This window comes from Aquila chrysaetos, chromosome 3 (genome assembly GCF_900496995.4).
Source record: "Aquila chrysaetos chrysaetos chromosome 3, bAquChr1.4, whole genome shotgun sequence".
NCBI classification, from domain to species: Eukaryota; Metazoa; Chordata; class Aves; order Accipitriformes; family Accipitridae; genus Aquila; species Aquila chrysaetos.
Window position 1 is genome coordinate 25,860,826 of NC_044006.1, and position 22,106 is coordinate 25,882,931.

Sequence of the window (22,106 nt, forward strand, 5' to 3'; positions counted from 1 at the left end):
GCTTCAATCCTGACTTGTTTAAATATGTTAACTGAGCAATTTCTCCCTGAGAAGGAATCATGTTGTAAAGTGACGTGATCCCCAGGAGGCAAAAAGGTGAAAAAGTTGAGTTGCTGCACTTTTTCCATTTTCTCTGTTCTCTTTCATGCAATTTAAAAAAAAAAAAAAGCACTAGTCTATTCTTAGTGGTTACTTAAACATCTGAAAGGTGTAACGGAAAAGTTGTGCCCTAGAAAAGCACCTGTGGTCAAGGCCACAAATGCTACCCTGATCCCATGAAGTCTATAGAGGTTTTAGCACTGGCTTCAATACAACCGGGATTCTGCTTCCTGAGGAATACAAAAATGTTGATTTTTTTTTTTTTTTTTTTTTTTTTTTCTTTTCTTTGTGTGGGCACCATACTGCAATGATTTATATAGAAAGGTCTGTGGTGGAAGAAGCCACATGAGTACTTGGAGCTGTGCTGTGAGATGAATAGGGTGTCATAATATATTTACCAAATAAGGCAATCCTCCAAAAAAAAAAAAGAAAAAGAAAAAGAGAAAGGTATGAAAAATTAGTTCCTTAGCTTGGAAGCCATGCACTGAAGCCAAGGACACATAGCTTAGAAAGAAAATGTATTGGCCTCTTCCCCACTAACACACAAATCACTCCTGTCCTATGTGTACAAACCATTACAGGTGTTATGCAAACACTGCAGTGTGATTTTTTTCTTACTGTCTAGTTTAAAATGGTCTGCCTTTGTTGTTTCTTTCTCTCACTTAAAGGAAGAAAAACCACTTCAGAACATCTCCGGAAACTCACTTTCCAGACCAAAAAACTGGCTTATAAAGAATTTCTAAGAGACGTTATCTTTCCATATAAAAGGTAAAAACATAAAGAAAGAGGGATCTGCAAAATACATCCAAACATTTCTAAGCAGCTTAAAAATGCAAATATCTGGAATTGATTTTTCCTTAAAGAAATTTTCAGTAAGTTATTATTTTGTGTGCTGCTTAATTGTTCTTTTAAACCTAGAAGGTAAGGCAAACGTCTGCAATTACAGTATATATTTCTTTTATTGTAATATAAATATATACTAACAAGTACAATTTGGTCCTGAAATAATAGTCTTACACATTCAAAGGAGAATCTAACAGTGCTCTGTGAGCTTTCTATGCACTTTATCTCCAGCTCCATCCCCAAGCAAATTCGCCTTCTAAATACCTGCCCAAGATACATCCATATACTACTTTTCTGAAGCATATGCAAGCAGGGAGCTTGTATCCATCAGCAGGATCTAATCACAATACTTCTAATTATGAATGTGATTCAGGATCCTATACATTAAGGCCCAAGAAAGAAGAAACAATTTTCCACTTTGCAGATTCTTTGTGCTACAGTAAATTAAGCAAAATAATAACAACAGAGACAAACCATGCATTAGAAATAGTTCAAAAACAGCGGGGAGGAGGGAAAGGAGTAACAAGCATTACAGTATCTATTAACTAACGGAATGCTTATGGAAATAAGGATAAGATGCACATGCAAGCTAAATGAATCCTTATCTACAGCACCATAAGAAAATATACCAAAATAAATTCGTGTGGGGAAGCAGCTTAAAGTGTAACACTGTAAGCATCCAGCCATTAGTTTCATCTGAAATGCATTTTAATTGCTCCTATCACAATGAACTGATTTCACAATCATGAAAATGCGTTGTATGTTTCCACTTATAAACCAGTCTTCATTAAGTACCATTAAAGGTTTATCTAACATCAAATGCTATCATACCCAATTAGAGCATAGATAAAGTACTAGTTTCTAAAACTGAATTCCTTCCTCATGTGCTGTTTTAATTATTCTGGAATAACTAATACTTCTGTCTTTATCAGTTACAGGTAAGACTTGTTGAGGAGGCACATATAGCAAGCAGTACTAGGACTGTTCTCTTCCAGTAAAGCTACACAGCAAAAGGAGAAACTTATAATGAATCTACTTGTAGGTAATAGCATATCATATTTCTCACACACCACATTAGTGACCATGGCATTCTCTACAATGTGTAAGGCATCTGATTACCCACAAATACTCTGTGTATAAGAAACTGTTTCAGAGATATTAGTGGGAAAATTCCAACCCTCATTCAGCCAGTGCCCTTGCTGACTGTAGCATATGAAAACTGACAACCAGAAAAACAGGATAAAGTTCAAAGCAATTTTGCAATGCCTCTACTGATTAAACTTTCAAAGTTACCCTGTTTACCAAAAGCCTCCTGCTTTAAGGAGCAACAGATCTGAGAGAACACACATATTTGTGGTGCAAGAAAATTCATTTTAGTAGGAAGCAAATAGGCAAAATTTCCTGAGAAATTAATTTCTTCTGTACTTTCAATTATTTACCTCTTTGTGAACCTTAATGAAGGAGAACAAAGAAGTATGTTCACTGAATGGACAGGTCTGACAACAATACCTGTTGAATTGTTCAGATGAAGTTTTTTAACACTTTATTTAATTGATATCCCGTTCTCAGCCTACCTGGTGTATTCAGAAGCCTGGACATCTTGCAAGAATAGGAGATAAACTGCTCGCAGTATTCAGCACTACTGGTAATGGCAGAAATCTGGTCCATCGTTGCACTGTAGTTGAGCTGCAGTACAGATAACTTCTCCAGGCTGTTGCCTCCCACAGAAGTCTGCATTTGCAGATCATGGTACACAGTTGTCCATACTTTATCGTCTGAAAAGAGGGGAAAAAGACAAGACAAGAATTGGTAAAAGACAGACAGTGGAACTGAATTAAAATAAATCTAGGCCTTTGACAAAAGATAAAAATGTTCTGCAAGGTATTTTTTGAGGGGGTAGTGGAGAAGAAGGGCATTGCACATGAGAAGTCATCATGTTAAGAGCATAGTTCCAACAACTGTGAAACGATGAAAGGAAGAAACCCAGATTGCCTTTGTAGTTTTGATAACCAATATAATGTGTGAGGAGACTTCCTTGAACAACTGATGTTAATAGTGACATATGGAACTAATAAGGATTAGCTTTGATCAGAAATTGATTAGGAGGACACAAGGCTGATGCACTGAAGATTCAAGGTTTCTATGTGAGGAAAATTCACTGTGCATGGTGTCGTGGTTTCAGCCCAGGCAGCAACAAAACACCACAAAGCTGCTCACTCACTCCCCCCCACCCCCAGCCACCGTGGGATGAGGAGAAAATATAAAGGCAGGCTCGTGGATTGAGACAAGGACAGGGAGGGATCACTCCCCACTTATGGTCACGGGCAAAAGACAGGCTCAACTTGGGGAAAAAACAAAATCAATTTAATTGACTACAAATCAAATCAAAACAAGGGTACTAGGAAGTAAAACCAAACCTTAGAACACCTTCCCCCCACCACTCCCTCCTTCACAGCTCAACTCCACTCCCGGTTGTCTCTACCTCCTCCCTTCCAGCAGTGCAGGGGAACAGGGGAGGGGGGTTGGGGTCAGCTCGTCACACCTTGTCTCTGCCGCTCCTTCCTCCTCAGAGGGAGGAGGACTCCTCACTCTTCCCCTGCTCCACTGTAGGGTCCCTCCCAATGGGAGACAGTCCTCCATGAACTTCTCCAACGTGAGTTCTTCCCACGGGCTGCAGTCCTTCAGTCACAGACTGCTCCAGCGCAGGCTTTCCCATGGAGTCACAGCCATCTTTGGGGGCATCCCCCTGCTCCGGCATGGGCTCTTCCCCAGGCTGCAGGTGGACATCTGCTCCCCTGCTCCCCTCCGTGGGCTGCAGGGGAACAGCCTGCTGTCTCACCACGGGCTGCAGGGGCATCCCCTCCTCCGGCGCACCTCCTCCCCTTCTTCTTCACTGACCTCAGTATCTGCAGAGGGGTTCCTCTCACATTCCAATCCCCTCACTCACTGCAGGTTCCCCTTCTTAAATCTGTTCTCCCAGAGGCGCTACCACCATCGCTGATGGGCTTGGCCTTGGCTAGAGGCAGGTCCAACTTGGAGCCAGAGAAGCTTCTAGAAGCTTCTCACAGGAGCCATCCCTGCAGCCCCTCCCCCACTACCAAAAATCCCGCCACACAAACTCAAAACACATGGTAAGTTGCTGTGGGCTGGCGAGCAACACTGCTTTGCAGTACTGTAACAACAGCGATGTACCAGATTCTTATGTGATTACATTACTTTGTGATTAATACTAAAAACACTGCAGTTTATCAAGGTTTTCACACTTTTACCCAAGCTGTGTTCCTAGGGTAAACCAAAATTACTGCATATTGAGACTGGAATATTTTACAATAGCAGCACCATGTGACCTCATTGATTGTGGTTATGGTACGGATATCAGCGTAAGAAATAATAGAAGTAGGAGAGAATGGAAATACAAAAGCTTCTGTTTAGTTGTGAAAAGACAAAAGGAAGGGGGAAGAACAACCTCATTTTGGTGATAAGAAATATAGCAGCATCAGCTGAATCTCAACACTTCCCACAGCCTAGTGCACATGGAAAAAGTGTGTAATATCCAGCCTACAACAGACTCTGTATGCATTATACTGCTTTAAACTACTGAACAGCAAGTCACTAGAAGTGTTAATGTGTGCCATTTGTCAGTAGTTACCAGAGGAGATTTAAGATGAGATATCATAATAATGAAACAACACACTCCACACTCCTTTTTTTGGAAGATTTGTGGAAGTTGGACGGTAGATTAGAAAGGAAATAAAGAAAAGGCACAGAAATTTTCCTGTTATAGACCAACCATTACTGTTTTTTAGAGGGACATTCCACAGAACCAAAATGAAAAAAATATTATCTCAGAAAGACATAGGGTTTCAGAATTAAAACAATCAAGATTCAGTCAATATTAGTGAAACTGTCTTCCTGTAAGAATACTATTCTATCACTTGGGTGCTAAGAACTTTTAAATTCAAGTTGACTAGCTACCAGTGTAAAAAAACACTATCTCAGCTGATACTTACTACTCATATCGTCCATCTCAAATAGCCAAGGACTGACATAGGTCAATCCTCCGCTGTAAATAAAACCCAGAAAATTCTCTTTTTTCCATAGATTATCCTTTAGCAAAGCTAAACAAACATTCCCAGAAGTGCATCAGGTTTTGTCACTAACATTTATCATGTATACTTCTTTCACATTTTAAGTTGTTCTTCTGTTTTTCTTTTAAATTTTCTTTCTGCTGTTTTATATACTTCTACTACTGAGGGCCAAGTCAAAGAAACATGTTTTGGACTTCGAATAGGAAATGTGAAACTTTAAAAAAATCTGTAAGAATCTATTCTGGTGTCTTTAACTGGCTTGCACAAAAGCCCTCTTTCCCGGATGACCCATCCAGGCCTTTGCCCCAGACAGTTCAGCTGTTCCTGTAGAGCAACACCACTGACCACAGTCGTCCTTCCAGAGATTCAGAGGCGAAAACATGCCATGCTGCTAACTTTGCTGTATTTATCACAAGAACGGATTCTCTAAGGAGATCATCTGGCAGTTTCAGAGAATACTAATTCACCTGACAGATGTGCCTTACAGCAATAAAAACCATAAAATGTAGTATATAGCAGTATGTTTTCAATTAATCTATGTAAATCTCATACCTGTTAATGCAAATATCTGAGTCATTCCAAAACTTGTGGCCTGATACTGCTCTTCAATATTTTAAATACATGAAAATACTTTGATAAACTGAGGCATACTCGAAAATGCTTCAGTACTTCTTTACCAAGTTCACAGAAATGTGCTTACATACACTGATGAGTTTTGGGTGTGACCCAGAGTAAATTTACCTTTCCATGTTATGATTATTCTTATCTCCAGGACACTGTATTCCACCTTATTTTCCAGTCTTAATTTTCACTGCATAGTGTCAGGCTATTTTGGATTACACGGAGTCATGTGGACTCGTGTGTTTGTAACTGATATGGTGCAAGTCTTTCTAATCAAACGTTCAGAGATAAGGTAAGCAAAGCAGACGGATCCTCCACAGGGAGTATGCAACACCAGCCAAATGAGATGAAATTCAGCAGGTGATACAAGATGGTTATTATTTTAATATTCATATCCTTAGTCCAAAGCTCTATATCAAACACAGTACTATTCTTGCACCAAGAAAAAAATAATTTAAAAAAAAGCCAAGGGAAAGGAAGAAGAGGAATTCTTATTTCTGTATTGCTTTAATCCCACTCCCAAGTATCAAGGAAAAATTTATAATTGTCACCTGTCAAGTTATACAGAGAATACAACACAGTTTTGTTGAGAGCCTGGGATGGCAGTTTACTGCAGATTCATTTTCAAGAAAGGATTGATATAGTTTATACGTTCACTGACAGCAATGTCTCAGTTTTGGCAGAAAACACTGTACATGTAAGAGCTCTAACATGTTAGCGAGGTATGCGCTAGGCCAGTTAGAGCCTCATCTTGGATTTCTGAGCCAGCAAAGACTCCTGGACTAGCCATTAGGAAGCCACAGGAATGTCATTAGCAATAGGAGCTGCGTTAGGCATTCTGTCTGTGAAGGGCGTTCCTTTTGGTTACTGGTTTCTAGCCAATGCAGCCCTGACATTTCCCCTCCTGGTGAGGGAGTTTCAGGCTTTACTGTTGCACACTGTATTGAAGAAGATGATAGAAACATGCTCGTGGATGGATCTATGTTGCCTTTACGTCAGTCAAATGTATCCTCTGAACAGGATCTTTCTAAGTACAAGTACTACTAACAGATAAAAGGTTTTTGCACCTTGAAATGTATCTATTATATATGTATGTGAATAAAGTCAATAACCATTTCTAGAAAAGCATTTCAATCTCTTCCTGCTGTCTAGAAGATGATGGGAGATTGATTAGGGTATACCCAGCCAGTTACTGGAAGGAAATCTAGCTCCCATTTCACCTGCAACTAACCTGTTGATAGAGTGGCTCAAATGACTGAAGAGCACTTGCTCATAGTAATGAAAAATTTACTGGCTTACCGATGCACGGGTGACTCCCACCAGAAAGCCTGAAATCAGTTATGTCAGACTCACAGTGCACATAGGATAGAAGCAAGGGACACATAGAGGCTGACAATTCCTTGGCATTCAGCAAGCTGGCTTGTCCAAAATCTAGAAGCTGAAAGATCTGTGCCTGCAGGTCAGGCGCAGAGAGAGTGTGGAGGAAAAGCTGTGGCTGCTGTACAGGAAGGAAGCTCCTTGTCTGGGTGGGGTATTTTACAGTCTTCATGCATTTTTCTGATTTAACTAAAAAGTCCTGCCATGAGGCACGGACTGAGACAGTCTGGAATGACAGGGTCTTTCCTTGGCTGGAAAACCACATTGACAGTGTAACATGGACACAGCCCCAAATCCGTCTCCCCTCCCCACAAAGAGCAGACTCCTCATCTCATATAGGTATACTACTGGGGCTGTCCTTCAGATATCTGAAAAGGCTTAAAGGAGAAAGCTGCCAGGCAGGAATCTTAACCTTATGTATTGTGTGCCGATTACAAAACTGCTTTTTCCCTTTTAGTCTTAACTATTTGTTACTGTGATAATACTTCCCATGGAAATCAACTAGACATTTATAGTTTGAAAATAATGCCAACTTCTTAATTTATGGTTCCAGTTTCTCAGAAACTGCTTGTGAGTTGAGACCACTCTTCAGAAAGACTGAATTAGTAACCTGCTTGCAGCCCACTTCCCTTACAGAAAAGGTAACGCAGATAATTCATACTATCTCAAATACTTGTATCATCACCATTTATGGAATTATTCCCATGTAGCTGAGAAAAGAATGTGGTAGTCATAGTTAATATATCAAAATCTGCAAGAAAAGCTACCCCTCATTTTCTGTCAATAGTAGACAGAAATCTCATTTAAGGTACATGGAAATGAAAAATCTGTCCTAGTTAACTGTAATTCGATATATATTCCTGGCAGTTACAGTCACCACAATATTGGTATCAGTATTCCCCTAATACATTGGCAGTTATTTTAAGAAAGCGTAACATATGGCTATTTCTAACCACAACTGTTTAGAGACAATTGGTTGGTCAGAGATGTGTATATGACTTCTGTACAGCCAAACACACCTATAAAGAGCAGACATCACTTAACAATTATAATGCTGTTAAGTAGCATCATTTATAAAATATTCTATGTGCTTATGACCTTTGTTATTCAAATTAAAAACTGTATTAAAATGAATTCATGTTGAGAGTAGTTATTAATAATTTAAAGATAATTATAGTATTCTCATAATATTTCTTTATTGCAGATATATTAACAGGAAGATAAAAACTAATGTTTAAAGGAAATCTAAGTATGTTTTAAATTACAAACATGCAATAACAATACAGAAGAGGATGTAAGAGAAATTTAAAGTAAAGGAGAGAAAAAAAGAGGGGTTTTGAAATATTGCATGGGACAGCCACCATTTCCTGGGGGCTCTGATAATGCGCATCTGCACCTTAGCCTGCTGTGTAGTGTTTTCTTTGAGGCTAGTCAAAATACCCTAGTCCAATGAGTCGTCCAGCCAATCAATGTAAGTGCTGGGCTTGGCCTTGAATTTCAAACTCATATGGAGCCACAGAACTTTGGGAAAAGACATGGGAGTAGAGCAAAAAACTACATAGTAGAAATCTTCACATTTATGTACAATTGGCGCTTATGGTCAGTCTCACATCATTAGCTCATAAAACCCAAGAGACTTCTCAGCTGTGATGTAGTTTAAGGAGCTAGGCTGAATAGCAATAGAGTTTCTTTTGATATCACAATAACATTGAGAAGACAAGAATTACCTGATCTGCTGACCTGACTGAAGAATAGATTATACAATCATACTATGGTAAAGCATCATTGCTAATTGGATTAACTGCATTCCATTTTTGCCCAAAGTTAATCCTATGCACAGATTTCAATTAATTTCAGATATATTGAAAGTTGGAACAGTCCATATTATTCCATTATTAATTTATTCTAAGAAAGACTGATTTTTAAAAAGATCACTTAAAAGCCCCCAAACACTTCTTAGCCCCAGAGTAAGAAAATGATTTACTTGTGAAGTCTCAGAAAAGGAGTTCTGTCATTGAGATGAGTGCTATAAATTTGGGATCGACCCATTATACTTTCCTTATAAACAATGTTGTTGAATCCTAGTTTTAAGTGGAGAACAGAATTCAATGTAGATTTGCAGTAAGCTGTGTTTTTGTAGCAAGGTGAACCAGAAAAGTAATGTATGCATTGAAAACGTAGCACCTGTCCCACTCTGTCCTCTCTCTTCCCCTCTAACTGTCCATATTTTAAGGCAAAGTGACTTTTGCCTTCAGCAGAGACTAAATACTTCCCATACACATGGAAGCATAAGAGATCCTTACTGCATTCATAGGCTGATACTAGCTTTCCCACTGCAGGAAGGAGTACCAACACCAGCTAATTGCTAAGACATCAGGAAGATAAGCTCTTCCAGACGACCACTTCTTCACTCAAATGCATTTCTTCTTAGCTCTTTGTTAATGTTACGCAGAGAGTTCCAGTTGTACAGGAAAATAGATATGAAATAATAGTTCTTTCATTATTTTGTTTTTACCAGTGAAGGAGGAGACTAATTTTCTTTGAATAGAATGCAGAAAACCAGTAACCATAGATTCTTAATAGAATTCATAATGGTTTTCACTAAGAACAATCTAATTAGATCTAAACCGCTAAGACATTTAATCCAATTATAGAGAAAATAGGCTCCCTGTAATTTAGTCTATATGTTACTCTATGGTGAAGCACTTCCTCTCCCACAGATAGATATTATAGTAAGATTAAGTTCATTAATTTAAGAATTACCTTTTTTTTTAAAAAAAGGGAAATGACCACCTGTTTCTTCAAAAGGAAATTAAAGTGCCGTAATTTACTTTGCTGACAACACCTTTCAATTGCAATGACTTATTTACAGTCCTGCCCACTCATTAGTTGTTTTTCCCTAATAAAAAGTGAAATGGTTGACTAATAAGATAATTAATTAATAATGATTAGTAATGATTCACTAATAAAAAGTGAAATGAATTTTAAAAGTTCCTTGATCACCAGCTATACTCAACATATTTTGTGATGGTGCTGATAGTATTTAACACTATGTCACTGGCTATTTTCCAAATAGTCAGTTTCTCCTGTTATTGAACTTCCCTCACTCATTTGCTTGATGCTAACTCAAGAAAGAAAACTTGCTTGTGACATGCAAATCAAGTAATCTTAGATAATGATAATTAACTGGAAACAAATTTGGAAAATAAACCTCAGAAAACATATTGCATGTATTCCACAGGTATGAACATGTTTTTCCCTTTTACTTTAATCTACAGTTACAGTTATCACTATTAGAGTTTAACTTTTTTGGCATTAATGGGCTTATGTTCTTAAGATACTATTTTATTAGATATTTTCAAGAAATTAGAAAACAGTTTTATTTCTCAAAAAGGTTCATTCTCTCTCTCTCTCTCTCTGATGAAATAGATCAGTGGCTTTTTTGATGGATGAACCTTCATGACCTAAAATTTGGCTGACAGCCTTGATAAATGTCATCTGGTATGATTACTTTCATCATACTCAACCACACCTTGATTCCTGGTTGACACATCAGAGAAGATGGTTTTGAGAAAACCTGAGCATATCAAATAATTCATATTCCTTTGATAACTGTCATAATTTACAAGTCTGAAAGGAAAGATTGCAAGTCCACACCAATATTCACGGTGTGCTCTGTCCATCAGTCATAGGCAAAATGGACATGCTAGAAACTTTAACCCTCAAGCTGATGGCCTTTCTTCTAGATGGCAGTCTTCTTGATCACTAACACAATAGTGGCTAATTACTTTTTACCTAAAATGTTGCTGGTTGACAATAGTTTTATTCCAAGTCTCTTCCTGTTTGGCACACATACTTGGCATGAACTTGTAGGAAGATGAGCAAGGATAAGTGGTCTGTGCCGATGACCAGTACTACACTGCAGATACCTCTCATCTGTGTCTTCTTTAAACCAGCAGTGCATATCTAGCATTCGGATAACATGGAAGGATGGGATAGTTAGCTGTAAGCTCAGTGAACATAAATGTAAGGCAATACCTATGACAAAGACAGGGGGGATGTAATGAAATTATATCCATCTCCATCTGCTGCTGGGTGCTCTGCATTTGTTGTTAAGAATTGATGCCTGCAGGCTCTATTGGATTGCTACCTACTATGTGACAACTGTACTGCATCAACTTTTAGAAATGCTTTTCCTTCACACATGTCAGCCTGGAGATAGCTCTTTACTAGACATCATGATTTTTGCCATCATCAGTGCATTTGTCACTTCAAATTAGATTACTGCAATGTGTTCTACAATATGCTACACTACAAATCACTCAAGAAACTATACAAGACATTTAAAAGTGGACTGCCTTCTAGGGAAGATAAAAATTACAATTGTAATCATCTCATATGATGAGATCTCCAATTTTATTTTCTGACACAAACATAGTTAGCATTTCAATTTCTGTTGATTTGTGTGGGATGGCACCACAACAGTCATTAGCAATGTGATTAAATTAAGCATTTTTTGCAGCAATTTTGTAGACAAAATATCTTATGTATACAATTGATGTGGAAAAAAACTACAGTAGACAAAAATTACAGAGCGCACTCTTCTCCCTCCTTCCCCATTTTTTTTTTTTAGCTTCTCTATATGTGTATATATAAAAAAGTTTAAAACTATATATAGCAATTTGAAACTAATTCTGCTAAGGATTTCAAAGGAGCTGCAGTTGGTTTATAAAACTGAAAAATGTAGGTTTGATTGAAGTTAATGAGTGTTTTGACAATCTCGCCTGAGATTTGCAAATGTCAATTTTGCAGTAAAGTTACTCTGGTGATATGAATTCTACTACTCTCATCTTACTAATGTAGAAAATGGGGTTTAGATCAGAAAAAGCCAATATCCAGAAGGGAAAAAAAAAGAGTGAATGGAGAGTGTTCTTATGGACGAAATTCTATTGAAATCAAAGTCAGTGAGTTTCTTAATCTATTTAGGTAGGGAATAGGATGTATCCCAAAATGCAATTCAACCATTCCTGCAGTAATTTTCTCCTTCTACTGTTTCTTTGTTTCTTCATCAAGATAACAATGAATCTTCAAATTTAATTACCAACTACTGACTGGATATTTTCCTTTTTACTTACAGACATTGTCTTCTGAGACAATGAAATTTTATACTTCCCCTTGTATTTATGTAGTCTCTTTCATAACATTTCAGCAAGAAGAAAACTGCTTATTTTCTGAACTTACTGTGATACTGAATGACATAAGTTTATAATATTTTAAATCAATATATAATAGATAAATCAGATGCTTTACAAGATACAATGGAAAGAAGTGACCAAAAGAAAGTTTTCAGGGAACCAACTGTTATCAGAGAAGTGATAATGAAATGGTTGTTCCAACATAACTTGTTAGAAACATGAAGGGACATTACTGAAATGGTAAGCAGAGGACAACTTCTCTGGATCATTAGAGATGATTTCAAACCATTCAACACAGTTGCATGTAAAAAGCTAATGCCAAGAGTATCTTAAGAAACAGAATACAGATCACTCATGCCTTCAAAGAAAAAAGACTGCAGCAACACAAAACAGTGTTATGCTGAAAAACAGTGCCTGGGGGTAAAAGCTTAAATCGGATTTGGGCCCTAATGTAGAAAATTACATCATATGGGTGTTAATAGAAACAGGAGTTTAAAAAAGATCATATATTGAAAGGAACGATAAATAATGAGACACAGTACAGCCATACGAAGGAGGACTCGGATCATTTAAGTGCCTGGTCTGACAGATGGCAATTGCAGTTCAGTTTAGATTAAGGAACATTAAAGTCAAGAACACAGGACATAAAAGAATTAACAGTATGGTTGTTTTCAGCACAGTGAACAGAATATGGGCAAGGGCTGGAATTTTTTTTCATGGTTCAATTACTGAAGAATCGATAACTGATTCTACCTTCTGGGGAGTGGCCTCATATATAACCTGGTATTACATAACTGGAAAGATCAAATGCATGCGTCTCCCTCAAAGTGTCTTTCAGTTCATTTTAGCATATCATAGGAGCATATGCACTTTAAAGAAGTCAACTACTGCCTGATTTTTTCTTTTACAAAACAACGTATCATGATTCTTTAGCTATGATCCTAAACAGGGCTTCCTCAAATCACTGAAAAAAGTACCACAGTTTAAAAAAGAAAAATGTGAAAGGATATATTGAAGAAAAGGGGTCTTCAAAGCTTTCACTATGTTAGCTTAAACCTTAAGAAACCATGTCCTGAACTATCTTGACTGAAAAGTCAGGTCATTTTTCATTTCTACTCTCCTGAAGAGGCAGAAAGAAGACTAATTCAGTCTCAACTGTTACCACTAAACAAACATCACCTTCCTCTCTCCCATCAGCTTTTGACTGCTTGAATCCTCAGCATACTCTTCACTGATCCAACTTAATTCTTTCAAGAACAACGTCCTCCACTCTCCTCTTTCACATCCTGCTAACTCCTCTCCTTGGACAGATAGGAAAAAAGAATATAGTGCACTGAAGTAGCCTTTCTAATCATTGCATCAATAAACTGAATGTTAGGCAACTTCCTGAAAAGACTGGTGTGAAGAATTGAAAAAGACATGTTTTCATTGAGTACCCTGTTCCATTTTCAAGAATGTAGCTTCCTTTTGATACTATTTGGCTATTTGCAACTGAACGCTGGGAAACAGAAATCTGGGTAATCGCATTCCTAACCAATATTCTTTTTCATTTTGCTTTCAAAAGGTGTCTCCAGATTGTGGAGAAATTACAGTTCAAAGCTGTCCTAGTTTCAGCTGGGATAGAGTTAACTGTCTTCCTAGTAGCTGGTACAAGCGCTATGTTTTGAGTTCAGTATGAGAAGAATGTTGATAACACTGATGTTTTCAGTTGCTGCTAGTAGTGTTTAGACTAATGTCAAGGATTTTTCAGCTTCTCATGCCCAGCCAGGGAGAAGGCTGGAGGGGCACAAGAAGTTGGCACAGGACACAGCCAGGGCAGCTGACCCAAACTGGCCAACAGGGTATTCCATACCATGTGACGTCACGTCTAGTATAGGAACTGGGAAGTGGGGGCAGGGAATCGCTGCTGGGGGACTAGCTGGGTGCCGGTCGGTGGGTGGTGAGCAATTGCACTGCTCATCATTTGTACATTCCAATCCTTTCATTATTGCTGTTGTCATTTTATTAGTGTTATCATTATCATTATTAGTTTCTTTTTTTCTGTTCTATTAAACCGTTCTTATCTCAACCCATAGGTTTTGCTTCTTTTTCCTGATTTTCTCCCCCTTCCCACTGGGGGTGGGGGGGGAGTGAGTGAGCAGCTGCGTGGGGCTTAGCTGCTGGCTGGGGTTAAACCACAACAAAAGCTTTAATGCACACTCTTGATAGTTTGTAATAATTTCTTCATCATTCTGAATCATATCAGCCACATTTAAAATTAGGAATCCCATTTGAAGATTGCCACATAAACTTAAGCATGTTTTCTTGAGGCATCGCCTAACTAAATAGCAAACACTGTCACATGTAGTTTAGTATAACATCGTGTTTCTTGGTTTTTTGACATTTCAGCACTTGTTCATTAGAAAATTCAAAAAACACTGCCATTGTCACAGGATACACAGTAGAATGAAGTTTAGTTACATTGTGACTGACAGAAGAATTTTGATGTCTTCAAAGTCTTTATTTCTAATCTCTCAAATGAAGCATGTCTTGAAACTCCACAGTACATCACAGTGCTTTAGTGATTTTGTTTATCATAAAACAGCCATACATTATTTTAAAACACATTCTATACAAAGTTTTTTTAGCACACTTATGGTTTGAAATGTGGCACAGAGTGACATTAGGAGAAAAGAAAAAGCCAATCAGGCTTCATGTTAAAGTCAGCAACTTTAATGAAGTTTGTTTAAAGGTTTTTCCTTTCCTGAATGTTGTGATCTAGTTCTATCTCAATCTAAACCTAAGGTAGAAGAGAGAAATCATAATTTTCTATGCTAAATTACAGAAAAAGGCATAGGTTGGTTCTGAGAAAAGACAAATATCCCACATATGGGTACTACAGGTCACAAGTTCAAATCTTTTAATGAAAAAATTAAAAGTACTATAAGGATGAAGAATAAAGATCATGCTAGACCACTAAGAAACTTTCAACCTCCAGAAATTCTTGACTGTGAAATTTTTCACTTCCTTATAACCAAAGGATGTGATCTTCTCTTTCCCTCTCATCTCAGGACCTACACAACCATCACTAGAACACCCTAACTCATTGCAGGGAACACTACTTCCACCTAAAGGGACAGAGTGCTTTTATAAAAAATGGTTCTGTTAAGGAAATACAAATCAGCATTTTCAGAAACTCCAACTATCTTTGCAGTACATATCCTGTGAAAGTAGTACCCTCAGTGCCATATACTTCAAAGACAGTGCTGTGTGAAAACAACAGTCTAAGAAACCCTGATGTTGTTCCAGATGCCTCATTGGCTTTCTGCTAGCAGATATCCAACAGATTCTTACTTTCAGAAAATTCTTTCTAGCATCAGCAGCCACAGGATTCATGAGAAGCAGAAAAATGTGGACTTCCATAAACCTGTTTCTCCTGCAAACTCTTTTTATGCCTCAATACAGAAATCAGACCATGCACAGAAACCACCACAGAATTTGGAGAAGAGGGTGGCATACATGAAAATGAAGACACTTTTTTACTAAGTCTAACATTATTTTCCTTTTCATTGAAGACTTATAAATACTGTCCCATCTACTCCAACAATATTAAAAAATATAACACTACCTATTAATAAATTTAACACATGCTTCATTATGTAGAAATGATATATTTTAAATTAATATTTCTGAGATGACAAAAAATTCATGATTGTGTGTAATTGGACTTTGTAGCTTGAATTGAATGGCTAAGTGTTTTTGTTATAGCCTTATCTTGGAAAAGATACGTTACAGTGTCTCTGCTCCTACTGAGGTTCCAGATATATACAGAAGCCATCCATGACAACACCTAACTGCTTTCCAGAGCAATGAGAAATTTTGTTTGCAAGGAAACATCTCCATTCACATGGGACAGCCTGATATTCAGGGATTATAGAGAATACTACACTGAATCAGACAAGGTTCCATGTATGGTCAAGCTGACTACTGCGAAAGTAGATTACAGCTTACCCATACACTCCAGCATACTTGGCCTGGGCCTGCACTTTGGCCTCTATCAATGACTCTTCTTTACACATACATAATCTTTTCTGTTACTAAGTACATATACATTTCATGCAGCTTTGCTGGACACTTAGCTGTTTGACTACATTTTATGTAGAATTTTAAAGGGTTTCTCCATCATAATATAAAAAGATGACATCTGGAATAAAGTAAGTCTGAAGTGAAAGTAGACTGTAATGGAAACCATTTAGCAATCAACTGCTTAGGGGTCTTAAAGTGCCTGCTCTAATTATGAACAACTTTTCTATTTATTTTATTAGGTTTCCCCATATTTAACAAATAGAAAGTTGATTTCCTTGAGCAAGACAGACAAATTTTATATTCAGGCAGCCCTCTCATTTCCACAGGGTTAAAAGCATTAAATTATCTATGGATCAAATTAAAATACTGACATCCAAGAGGTCTATGAAGTTTTTCTTGCCCATCAGACATATATATATTTACACATGTATGTTCAGTTTTAAAATTTGCTACACTAAGACAGATTACTCTCATTGTTTAAGTTCTAATGTTACCCACTACAGAAGATGAATTCCATCAACCTAATGCTGGAACTTAATGAAGACTACTGACTTCATTGCATTCTGAGCAGCTGCAGAAATCCATCTGCTTGCACGTTTCCAAATGCAGGTCTGCAGCTTGCACAACTGACAATGCATGTTTATTTCTTTCATACTTTCCAAACAATTCCAAACACACACACACAATTTTGGTGCAGAAGGTAACCAAAAGTGAGCACAAAATTTCCCCAGTGAATTCAATGGGTCAAAGGTTTTATTCAACTTCTCCAAAAGAGACTTGTTCACTAATTAAGAGGCCAGACAAAAAGAGAAAAGATAAGAAAAGAAAGAAGAAAAGAGAGAAGAGAAGAGAAGAGGAGAAGAGAAAACAGAAAATAAAAAAGAAAAGAGAAAAGAAAAAAAAAAGAAAAGGGGGAAAGACAAAGGGAGGAAAAATACCCACCTCCCCCCAAAATCCCACACCCCAAAAAGCAGGTACATGGTGTGCTGGGTGAAGAACTGGCTGAACGGCAAGGCTCAAAGGGTTTTTGCACACGCAATAACCCCTGGGGAAATGGAGCCAAGGGAAGAGCAGAGCTCGCTCCCGCTACAGACTGGCACTGGGCAAGAGAGCCCGAGAGAGGCAGGGCACGAGCGGTGCCTTGGAGGTGCAAGAGCAGCAGGCAAGGACCTACCGAAAGGGCCCAGAGGAGCCCAGACAAGGGGCTGTGCTCAGTGCTACAGAGGACAAGAAGCAACCCCCGGGAGCATCCCTTGGAGCCCTCCCTGGGAGCCAGAAGTCTTCCTCCCCGCGGATGTGGGGCATGAGGGCCACCTTCGTGGAGCATGAGCAGCGGGCACCTAGCCACAATGGCCCAAAGCAGCCCTGGCAAGGGGCCATGCTCAGTGCTGCAGAGGAAGGCAAAAAACCCCCAGGGACACTTGCTAGCCCACCGTGGGGGAAAAAAAGCCTTCCTCCCCCCAGCTGCAGGGCACGAGAGGCTATCTTTGTGGGGCACGAGCAGCAGGCAGTAACCTAGCCAAAACGGACCAGAGGAGCCCTGACAGGTGGTCATGCTCAGTGCTGCAGAGGAAGGCAAAAAACCCCCGGGGCCCAGGGCCAACCTGCCCCAGAGGAAAATTCCTTCCTGACCCCAGCGCTGCTGATCAGCTATTCCCTGAGCATGTGAGCAAGACCTGCCCTCTCGTCCCACAGGCTGCTCATGCATCCCAGGAGATAGATGCCCAAGCCCTATTCTCCCTCAACCTGGAGCTATCTCAGGGCCTTCTGAGAGTGGCCAAATGCCCCCAGCCTGATCAACCTTGGGGGCAAGAATCCTTCCTGCACCTTTGGGCCACTAGCGGGTACTCCAAAGCACTGGGACCCCTGGCAACATCTCTGCATCAGATTTCTTACAGCTGCTGCCCCAGGCTTTGCAGGTGATGAGGACGGCGAGCTCTTTTGCTTACTCATTTGTTTGGTCCAATGTTTCCAAACTGGAGCGGAAACTCATGGTGCTCCACCTAAGGTTGTGTTACCTGCAGTTCTTCACACGCATGGCTTATTGATGGAGGGGCTCTCTCTTCTGTCAGAGCTTCAGCTGGTAATGAGTATGGGGGCCATAGAAACATACCATGAGATACAGCTTTTCCTGGTTTGTGGATGCCATGAAATCCAGAATATGATGTGGACAACGAATGTATCTTTTAGAGAAGGCGGGAAGCCTACATGCCTTGAACAATGATTCACTGCAATCTAAATTCAAAAGACCTGAGCATGAGCTTCACTGTTTCAGACATTTGATGGCATCAAAGCATGAAGGGTGGAGCCTGAGAGATGCATTAATGAGGCTTTCACCCATCAGTAGCCTGCTGGAGTCCAGCGCCACGCAGTCACAACCAGCAGATCCAGCCCTCCACTGGCCAGCTGAGCAACGGACGGGCTGGCTGGGTGGGCTCTGAACATGAAGCTGGTGGTGTCCGTCTAGTCACTTTCAAAATGGATGTCTGCCTCCTAGGAAAGAAAATAACCACAGCTGGCTTTAACTGAGCTTCCATTTTGGACCTTTAATTTGAGAAAGTGCCAAATCATCCCAGGCGCTGAAAAAGCGACAAGAGACAAAACGCTGGTGGGTCAGTGCGATGCGGTTTGTAGCACTGCTGTCTGTGGGGATATGCTTTACTCTCCCGGAGTGTGAATAAAGGTTACTGAGTTTTTAAATGAATCCTGCAGGCCTTCAGTGAAGAGGAAGGTTGTTACTGGTAATGCTGATACGGGTAAGGAGTTGGCTGGCCAGGTGTCCATCTGACACTAAAAGGCAACTGCCTGTCTTTAAAAAGAGTCCTTAAGTGCCTGGAAGATAGCTGCAAAGGAGGACTGAAGATTTTAACTTTTATATGCCCACCTAAGAGAGTGGTCAAACCCTGGAACAGGCTTCCTGGAGAGGTGGTCCATGCCCCATACCTGTCAGTGTTTAAGAGGCATTTGGACAGCACCTTTAATGCCATGCTTTAACTTTTGGTCAGCCCTGATGTGGCCAGACAATTGGATTAGATGACCATTGTAGATCCCTGCCAGCTCAACTATTCTACTTTATTCTAAAAAGAACACACACAAAAAACCCTTAAACAGGAAAAGGAGCTGTATTGGGTTTGCGTGGCAAGGTTTTGGTAGCAGGGAAGTTACAGGCATGGCTTCTGTGAGAAGCAGCAAGAAGCTTCCCCCATGTCCAACAGAGCCAATGTCAGCTGGCTCCAAGACAGACCCACTGCTGGCCAAGGCCAAGCCCATCAGCGACAGTGGTAGCACCTCTGGGATAACAGATTTAAGAAGGGGGGGGGGAAATCCTGCGCAATGGAAACTGCAGCTGGAGAGAGGAGAGAGAATATGTGAAAGAAAGAACTCTACAGATGCCAAGGTCATTGAAGAAGGAGGGGGAGGAGGTGCTCCAGGCACCGGCGCAGAGATTCCCCTGCAGCCCCTGCTGAAGACCACAGTGAGGCAGGCTGTCCCCCTGAAGCCCAGGGAGGTCCATGGTGCAGCAGATGTCCACCTGCAGCCCGTGGAGGACCCAACGCCAGAGCAGGTGTTGCCTGAAGGAGGCTGTGACCCTGTGGGAAGCCCGTGCTGGAGCAGGCTCCTGGCAGGACCTGTGGACCTGTGGAGAGAGGAGCCCATGCTGGAGCAGGTTTTCTGGCAGGACTTGTGACCCCATGGAGGACCCATGCTGGAGCAGTTCGTGAAGAACTGCAGCTCATGGGTAGGACCTACGTTGGAGAAGTTCATGAAGGACTGTATCCCATAGGAGGGACCCCACGCTGGAGCAGGGGAAGAGTGTGAGGAATCCTGCCCCTGAAGATGAAGGAGCGGCAGAGGCAACGTGTGATGAACTGACTGTAACCCCCATTCCCCGTCCCCCTGCGCTGCTGGTGGGGGTAAGCAGGGAATTTGGGAGTGAAGCTGTGCCTGGGAAGAAGGGAGGGGTGGGGGGAAGGTGTTTTAAGATTTGGTTTTCTTTCTCATTACCCTACTCTGGTTTGATTGGCAATAAATTAATTTTCCCCAAGTTGAGTCTGTTTTGCCCATGACAGTAATTGGTTGAGTGATCTCTCCCTGTCCTATCTCAACCCATGAGCCTTTTGTTATATTTTCTCTGCACTGTCCAGGTGAGGAGAGGGAGTGATAGAGTGGCTTTGGTGGGCACCTGGCATCCAGCCAGGGTCAACCCACCACAGGAGCACATACTACAAACAAATGTGCTGACAAGAACTGTAATTTCTAGCACTCACAAAATTGTTTCGGAGAAGCTGATGTTGCAATTCAAACATTTCTGTAGAGCTGAAATTTTGCTACAATGTAATCCAGTGAGTATCTACTTAAAGAGTAAAATTTCACTAAACATGCAATCTGGATACTTGAGGAAACTGATGGTAAGATAATCTTCCATCACTAATTCAAGAATTAAAACTAATCTCAATTTCTGGATACAAAACTAGCTTTCATTTATATCATTTTTTTAGCCCATGAAGAAAAATTGGTTCCCAAAAGTAAAGCCATCTATGAAAAGATCTTTGCACAACTGGCATATGCATCATCAATACATAAATTCAGTGAACACTAAATTTACCAAAAAGAAAAGGTCAAAAAATTAAAAGTTCTAAGAATTTCCTAATAATGGAAAAATCTTTGCAACACATAGAGCAGAGGTGAACTGTCCAGTTTGCTTTAAAAACTGAACAGTGAACCATTTAGTTTTCTTAAAAATCCATTTTTTTCCAGTCACTTGGCAGATATTGACTCAGGCATAAGGATGTGCAGTAAATAAATAAAAAATAAAGATCCTTCTATTTTCTTAAAAAAAAAAAAAAAAAGAAAACACACAAACCCAACCTACCTACAAGAAATAAAAAATTAAATAAAAACCAAAAATTTTTAAAGACACAAAAGGACAGACCATTCTGAGAGAACTGAGTGCCTCAAGACATACATGGAATTGGTCCAGGATTTAGGTTTACTTTTTTTATTTGGTCAAAAGAACATAGGTAATACTGACAATTGTTCCATATGCAATCCCATTCATCAGTCTGATGAAATAACTTATACGCCATATGAAGCAGAAAATATTGTTGAAAAGTGGAATGTGAAGAGACTTAATATTGATGTTGGCATTAAAATGCTAGCTCAAAATACTTTTGAACCCAAGTGTTAGCAACTGAGTTAATAGCAGATGTTTACCAGACCGATATGGACTGGAAACAAAAGGACAGGGGAGGAAAGGAAGTAACTCCAAGGGATATTAGATAATATCTTTGTTCTAGCTACACCTTCAGGGAATATTATTTGATTTGAAAATATTAAGACCTAATATTGAAAAATTGTCTAGGTTTGGCTCTTAGTCTAATACTAAAACCCATAAGATTGATTAGTAACTTCCGCCTAGCAAGAAGGCTGAAACAGCAGCTACTTTAATTTGATTCTTCTATCCCTGATTTAATGAAAAATGTGGTTGCTGGTCTCTGGCATCTGCAGCACTTCTCTTCCACTGGAGATGCCACAAAGCCCTGCAAAGCATTTGAAAGCGTAGGTTTGCAATACAGTTGGGCATTAGGTAACATGGTTTTAATATTAACGTGACAGTTGTAGCAAAAATCTGTGACCATTATGGCAAAAGTGTCAGGCAGAAGTGAGGCAACCACTCAGAGCTCCAGTACACTGGGGTAAAGATTGAAATGAATGTCAGAAGACCTTCTGAATATTAATGTTAATTAAGTAGGTTAGTGTCTTTTTTTTTTTTTAATTCCCATAGATCTGTAATTTCTAAGTAATCTGGTTTATGCAA

At 39.6% G+C, this 22,106-nt stretch overlaps 1 protein-coding gene across 5 annotated transcripts in view; it reads right to left on the minus strand.

Annotated features, from left to right (window-relative positions):
* CNTNAP2 (contactin associated protein 2) overlaps positions 1 to 22,106 on the minus strand; it is a 1,219,341-nt gene that overhangs the window by 351,742 nt on the left and 845,493 nt on the right. For all 5 annotated transcript variants that reach the window (XM_030007829.1, XM_030007830.1, XM_030007834.1 and 2 more), the window contains one exon: positions 2,517 to 2,717. In XM_030007829.1, the coding sequence (XP_029863689.1) occupies positions 2,517 to 2,717 (201 nt within the window). The remainder of the gene's footprint in view (positions 1 to 2,516; positions 2,718 to 22,106) is intronic.